At 34.8% G+C, this 7,743-nt stretch overlaps 1 protein-coding gene and 1 pseudogene across 1 annotated transcript; one reads left to right on the top strand and one right to left on the bottom strand.

The window, feature by feature from the left end:
- Positions 1 to 1,648: 1,648 nt before the first annotated feature.
- On the top strand, positions 1,649 to 3,579 carry LOC112776363 (uncharacterized; annotated as a pseudogene).
- Positions 3,580 to 3,582: 3 nt separating this feature from the next.
- LOC112776362 (peroxidase 66) lies at positions 3,583 to 5,061 on the bottom strand. The gene is made up of 3 exons (XM_025820507.3): positions 4,767 to 5,061; positions 4,485 to 4,673; positions 3,583 to 4,344 (listed from the first exon to the last, which is right to left on the bottom strand). The coding sequence occupies exons 1-3, from the start codon at positions 4,983 to 4,985 to the stop codon at positions 3,781 to 3,783; spliced, it is 972 nt and encodes a 323-aa protein (XP_025676292.2). The 5' UTR covers positions 4,986 to 5,061; the 3' UTR covers positions 3,583 to 3,780.
- Positions 5,062 to 7,743: the final 2,682 nt, after the last annotated feature.

The raw sequence follows: 7,743 nt of genomic DNA, 5'->3' as shown, positions 1-7,743 counted from the left end.
TCAAAAATAGTACAAAGTGTGAAGATGTTAGATAATACCATAATATATATATTGAAAGAAACACCAATAAACAACACTATAATCGCTGTTTCAAAAAGTTTTGAGAGAATGCAAAACTAAATTAAAATAATAAATGCAGAAAGTAACATTTCAAAAAAAGATAACAAATATATTAATACTCAATACTTTTAATTGTTATTATCCTATTTCATAAACAATTTCTATATTTAAATTTAAAAGTTTACTATTTACTATTTATTATATATGTTAATATGCTTTTAGTAGATTAATTGATTAATAGATTTATCAATGTGAAGCTGCTGTTTCTATCACAAAAGATACTACCGTCATGACTCCAATAATATCTACACATATTGGCTTTTCTAGAGTAGCTGTTTCATCTTAATTTTATCTTTCTTTATATCCTGTTATTTATTAAAAAAAATAAATAAATAAAATTTAATGCAAATTACTCCGCTGTTAGTCTGTTATGTATAATGCTATGAATTAACTATTTAACTCAAGGGTAAAGTATATTTTTTGTTCTTGAAGTTTGGTAAAAATTTTAAAAATACTCTTAAGTTTTATTTTGTTTCAATTTTGTCCAAAAAGTTTTCGATTTACATCAAATATACCCTCGATGGCTAAATTTTCAAAAAATTTAAGACCAATCTAACAATAATACATGAAAATGATGCTTAATTTGCTTGTGTTGAGAGTTGTTCTTATGAAATTGTTGTTGAATTGGTCTTAAATTTTTTGAAAAATTAGCCGCTAAGGGTATATTTGATGCAAATCGAAAATTTTTGGGACAAAATTAAAACAAAATAAAACTTAAAGATATTTTTAAAACTTTTATCAAACTTCAGAGAAAAAAAATATACTTTACTCTTAACTCAATTAAAAGATCCACCGAATCTAACTTTGAGGGGAAAGCGCCCCCAACCCTTGTGGGGGCTCTTGGTATATTGCAACCTGTAGAGGAGATTCCAGTTATCCATCATTCATTTCAATTTTTCTCTTTTTCCTTGTTGACTTTTAGCCATTGTCTTAGGTGGGTACTCCCATGAAGATATTATAATTGTCTTCATGTGATGATTTTTCTTTTTGACCCTTAGATGATGGAGTGTAGGGTTAGATTTTGATATGTTATAAAAGTGTTGTTTTTATTTGAAGTGTGGCCAAATCAATAAATCACACTTTTATACAAAGCATCTTCATAAAAAGATGTTTTTTGCATCTTCATTTGAGTAGCTCCCTTTTTCTAATTCTCTTTCAACCCACCTTTACAATGCTAACACTAACATTGTACTACCACTATCACCTCCACACTTTTAAATTTTAAGAATAAAAATAAATTAAGATAATTTTTTTAAAAAAAAAAACCATAGTTTATCCATTAATTTTTTAAAATAATTATTTTGACTAAAAAATTAAAATAAGAAAAAATAAAATATTTTAAATATTAGATACTAAAATGATATTTATTTTTTTAATAAATTAGTGAAAACATGTTTCGTAGTGTTGGACGAGTGTTTTATTGGGCTGCTTAGGACCAAATACAAATTGGGCCAAACCAAGACCAAAAAAATATTTGGGCCACATGAGCCCAGAGTCACAGACAGCATAGAAAGATAGAAGACAGAAGACAGAAACATTGGCGTTCGATACTTCGATGAAGAGAAAAATGGGAGACAGCAAGGAGACGGATTCTAAGAAACCTTCGTCAAATTGGCCTCCCATCAAACCCAAAAAGAATCTTCAGATTACCCGCTTCCGAGATTTTGATCTCTTCACGGTTACAAATTCCATCCTTCTCTTTCTTTCTAATTCATTTGCAGCTCTTGTTTGATTCGGTTTTTATGAAACATTAATCATGGGAATGCCAATTCATGTGTTAGCACTTGCCCACTTTCTCTCTTGATTTGTTTTCGTTAAAAGTTGCAAATTTTGGCTTGGTTATGCTTAATGCATCACTTCTACAACTACAATCTTATATCAGAATTGGGATGAAAAGAAAAATCAGTCCTTTTGCCACTTTATTGGCTTGTGCTAGCTTCCATCATATTATACTTAGTTTACCCCCTTGTCTTTTTACTACCTTCGGATTATTGATGATTGCTTCATATTTAGCTGAAATTTTAAACTGAGTCTTATTAACTATTCTTAGAGGAACCTCGTTTATACTCTGTGACTGTTTATCTCTGTGTTTTTTTAAGTATAGAAGGGCTAAGAGCTGTAAATTACTAAATTCTATAATTAAGAATCCAGGTCCAGAATTTTGAGTATTGCTTTACATTGTTCTCAAAGTAACAAATTGAACAGTGTCAGAATAAGTTTTAGGCCATCTTTTTTGAATTGTGTCCATTGCTTGTTTACATTGCTCTCATTGTAATGCTTATTGTAATAGTTTTTTTGGTTTAAGAATTCAGGTCCAGAATTTTTTCTCCTCTGCTGAATCGAAGGCATTCGTTAAAGCTGCGGAGGCAATTGGTTTTGCTCATCAAGGGAGTTTGGGTCCAACCAAAGGTGAAGCTTATAGAGATAATGATCGAATCTCAGTGAATGATCCTGTCCTTGCAGATACAATTTGGGACTCTGGACTTAGCAAATTGTTTTCTGACCTAAGAATACGAGGGAAGGTCGCCATAGGCCTTAATCCAAATATTAGATTCTACCGGTTAGTGTCTTCTACTGTTTTCCTATGGCTTGGACACAAATGTTGCTAGCATAGATGTTTGTATTAGTCTAGAGGATGTTTTTCTTGCTTCTTGGGGCATGGTATTTTCATTCATACCATCTTCATGAAATGGATAACTCGTGTGACTTCAAATTTGGTTATTAGAAAAAATATAGACACTCTAAATGCATGCCTTCACTGATGAACATGCACTTCTGTATTTCAGGTACAAGGTTGGTCAACGTTTTGGTCGACATATTGATGAAAGTGTTGATCTTGGAGATGGGAAACGCACTCATTATACTTTGCTAGTGTATTTAAGTGGTGGACCTGGTGACCTTAAGCCAAAGTCTAAAAATAATTCCAGCAACCCCACAGATTCTTCTGTTGATCCTTTAGTTGGAGGAGAAACAGTCTTCTATGGTTCAAGAAATAGCATTGTAGCCGAGGTAAATTACTGATTTTATTTTAGTGCAATGAGTTGAGAATATTTGGTTTTCACTAAAATAAGTTTGAGTTTTAGGTTGATTTTCTACCAGCTGCTTATTTTGAATATGGTTACAAGCTTTTGGTGTTGATACAATATCAATTTTGAAGGTGTCTCCTACTGAAGGGATGGCACTCCTGCATATTCATGGATAAATGCTTATTGCATGAAGCCAGAAATGTCACTAAGGGGGTCAAATATGTGTTTCGGTCAGATGTAGTATTTGCTTAAACACAACGGTTTCCCTTGTAACAATTAATCTGGTGTATTCTTTTCTTATAGTCTTTCTTTTGGTTAACTCACCACACACAAAAATGTTGTATCATGTTGATGTTCAATGTTGGCAAGTCATTATGTATGGAAACTTATGGTAATTCTTTCATATTTGAAATTCCACGAAAATTAACTTCAAGAATGCTTGCACAGATGAAGGATGTTTTCTTCTTCCATTTTCTTTTGGTCCATTCATACAATAGGTAATATATGTATACTCACATTTATTTGAGTAAGGGTAGTTACAAGATCATAATGACAATACTGTAAATATCAAAAGAGGTGGCAAAGGATTGAAAATAAAATAAAATGATGAGAATTGATCTCGAATCTCTCTTTCTTAGTTCTTGAACCTGCACTTAAGTCGCACTTCTCCATCTCCAGAACCTCTTGCATTTCCAAGTTTCAGCATCGAAGTTGCAAACTCTTTGAAGAACAAACTCTGGTCTCTGGCAAATGCTTCAACAATCCATCTAGTCCTGGAATCATCAACCAGTGATTGGTCGGAAGAGAACACACCTTTTCCTGCCAACAGTTGTCTGAAATAATCATTATCAAAAACCGAAGCTGTTGAGTCCAAGAACTGCCCTGCATCACCATTGTTGTTTGGCTTTGGGCACTGCTTTCTTAGGCCTACTGCAAACTCGGTGTTCATGCGTGGATCAATGTCATGCACTGAACTAAAATTGCGAAGGCGAGCTACAAAGGAAGAACAATGTGAGAAGCCTAGGGTGTGGCCACCAGATAAAGTCACCATGTCTTTCACTCCTAAACCTCTCTTAGCAAAGCTTTGAATGAGTTGGCTGACATTGAAGAATGGTGCAGGTAAGTTGCTGGTATCAGATGCCTTTGAAACCTTTCCATCTTTCCTTCCTTTTAGTACCTTCCAATATGGACCTCCAGACTGTCATAGCAAGTGAAATTATCAAGATTGAAGGCTTAGGTCATAGCAAGTGAAATTATCAAGATTGAAGGCTTAGGTACTACGTAATTATATAAAGATTTTAGCATATTTCCAAATTAGGTTGAAGGCTTAGGAGTTACCATGGTTACAACATCTCTAGCTGCAATGGCAATTATGTCAGCACAGGAAACTGTGTGTGGGCAAGCCTTCTCAAGCTTGGCCTTAGCATCATCGATCACATAAAATGATCGAACCGAGATATTGGGAGGGCCATCTTTCTCTGCTTTGTTAGTAGGAGTTGAGTCCAGAAGTATTGATGCATCACATCCCTATAGTTGAAAATGGAATCATGAAAATATTAATCACAAATGGAAGAACATTATCTGAGTTTGAGTGAGAGAATGAGAGATATAATATAATACCCTTATGAAACAGTCATGGAAGAACATCCTCAAGATACGAGCTGGGACTTTGGGGTCATGCCTTGAAGCATTGAGAACAGTGTCTGCAATGATTTTCTCCAATTGTGGACATGTTTGGTCATAGTAATCTGCTTGGAGTTCAGCCTTGGATAATGAAAGTGAATTCAAGAGGAAGAAAATGATTGGAAAGAAGATGAACTTTGCTGGGACCGGAGCCATATCTATTGAATATGAGATGATGATAATAATAATAGATACTAAACTAAACAACTGATTAACTGAAAGTTGATGATTGGATGAGAACTTCATGAAATGATGTGGAGTATATATAGAATTGAAGTGAAGGGTCTAGCATTCTAGCTTAGCAGAACACATGCTTAACGTAGAATTAATGCTAGTACTTTGAAGTCACTCAAAGTTGGAATGTTAGCCTTCAAGTACAGAATTTTGACTCATGTTTTTATTTTAAGAACTAATGTATCAGTTATTCTGTAATCAACAAATATTTGATTGCCAAAGGGCTATGTTAATAAACTGTTATTATAAAGTGGTTGTTGTGATGGTTTTATGTTCCTTTTAAGAAAGTTTTTTTTTTTTTTTCGAGCATCCCTAATATTGTTCTGTTGGTGTATACCTTTCAGGTTAGTTTTGTTACGTTGTAAAGATGATGAGGAATGAGTACAATGAGATTCTGTACTAACCGTATTGTGCCTCTTTTATTTGAGGTGGGGAAGCTTCTATTCATCTAATTTTCGGGTGATCAAAAAATTAATCAAAGGGAATATTGTTCAAACGTGTTTTTAATTTACCAAAACATGAGTATCTCATCTCTTTTCACTAGAACAATCTCTTATATTGCATGGGACAATTGGAAGAAAGCTATGAGTGTTACGATGAAGAGAAAAAATAATAAAGAGATGAAGCTTTCTTTAATAGATAGTTAGATACTTATGTAAAGGAATATGTAATTTTATTTTTATTAGTTTTTTAAAATAAATCATACACTTCTCCTTATTATCTCTGCACAACTTTTTTTTTCATTATAGAATTGTCCAAATGAAAATGGAGCACTGGTAACATCATGCTTGTTCGTATTTTTATCTTTTGCGTCGTATAACGCTTTGATACGTTCTTCTTTTTTGGGGCATGATAGCTCTATTTTTTATTTTTTTTGCCATACGGCATGATAGCTCTATGATCTAGTGGCCCCGAGTGTAAAAACTTTTTCGTGGTTTGAGTCCATCCCTGCCACAAAAAGTCCTGTAGTCCAGCCCACAATGTACAAATACAAACGAGAGTTATAAGTTGCGATCCCATGACCAAAAAAAATGGTGATCCAATGATGACAAGAAAAGTAAAAGAGTGATTATACACTGCGTTTCTTTTGGGACAACGTATGAGATGCTGTCTAGTGTAGCAGGCTATTTTGGTTTAGGGATGGCAAAATTTTTCGAGACACGAGAATTTTTGTAGGGACTACTCTGAATGGAGATTTGATTGTGAAAATTTTTTTTTGCGGAGATGAAAATAGGGGACAAAATTTTCCAGAAGCAGGCGCGGGACCCGAGCAGAGATCTCCACCCCGTCTCCGCTATTCTCCGAAATTTATGAATTTTTTGAATTATCTTTAATAGTTTATTTCTCATATATGTTTTTTAGTCATTTCTCTCTCACACATATATATAGAAATCCAAAACTCCTAATTTTTATTTGCATAACCTTTCTTCAATTCAGAGATTACTAATGCTGTTCATACTCCATCCAACCTCTCTGCAGCCACTCCCTCGCCACCCTTCTCGCTGCATCGTTACACCTCACCGTGCCATCACCCTTACCGCGTCGTAATTTCTATTTGCGGCGTTCCTTTTCGTAAATCTACTGTCGTATCTATTCTCCTCTTTTTTGCCGTGTCTCTCACCTCGTCCATTGCTTTGTTCTTTGGCTCATCATTACGTCCTCCATTGCGTGATTTTAAAAGAAGTCACTATTGTGTCATTTAGACTTTATGTATAAAATTTTACAGTTTTTGTATAAGATAAATACTTACAATTCTATTCATATGGAAATTAATAATTAGTTAAAACTATTATGTAGATGGAAATTGGAGTCCCTACAAAAAATAGAATCCCGTGAAAAATAAAGATGAGAAATAATATTCTCCCACGACAAAAAATAAAGACAAAAATGAAAAACAAATTTGAGAGTGAAGATGGAGAACAGAGGCATCCCCGCCCCGCATTGACACCCCTATTTTGGCCCATAAATGGAATACTTATAGTTCTTACTTCTTAGCAGATGAATTTTTTAACCAAATATAATTTTATTCCACCCAAACCCCTAACATTATGAACATTGAAGACAATCTATTTCTCTAATTGTAGGGGTAGGAGATGCATTATAGAACGTAGGGAAGCAAGGGGTCCACGTGTGGACCAGGCAAGAAGGTTATGGGGAGAAATTGACACGTTTTAGAGAGGGCCAGGCTGGTTCCACGAAGAAGTGGGCCCCATAAGATCATAGGGACACGTGCCTAAAGCTCAGCAATCACATGAGTAAATCTACCGTGGCCCAACTTGAACCACTCACAATTCTCCACGGACCATCTCTCTTTTCCCACCCAAACAACACGTGCGGATACAACCTCACGTGACAAGTCACAAGTTAGCCTTGATGCCGCTAATCCGCTAATCCGCTATGGCAGTGGGAGATTTTACAAAATTATTTGGCGATTACTCTAATTCTAACTCCAATACTAATGATCCCATTCCCGTGTAACAGTACAGTGCACCTTAAAATGCTTACTGCTTAGGCAACGATTAATTTATGGGTGGGAACCTCACACACAAACTCACGAGTTACTGGATAAGACACCACGCACGTGCAAAGTGGACCCCCACTTTCGGATCATTTATTTTCTCACTCCTCGTGCTTCCCAATAACAAGAGCAACAAATGAAAGGGATGAAATCGAATGCAAA

The sequence above is a fragment of the Arachis hypogaea genome, chromosome 19, assembly GCF_003086295.3.
Source record: "Arachis hypogaea cultivar Tifrunner chromosome 19, arahy.Tifrunner.gnm2.J5K5, whole genome shotgun sequence".
Classification (NCBI taxonomy): Eukaryota; Viridiplantae; Streptophyta; class Magnoliopsida; order Fabales; family Fabaceae; genus Arachis; species Arachis hypogaea.
The sequence above is the reverse complement of the archived record's forward strand: the minus strand, read 5'-3'. Positions and strand labels throughout refer to the sequence as shown.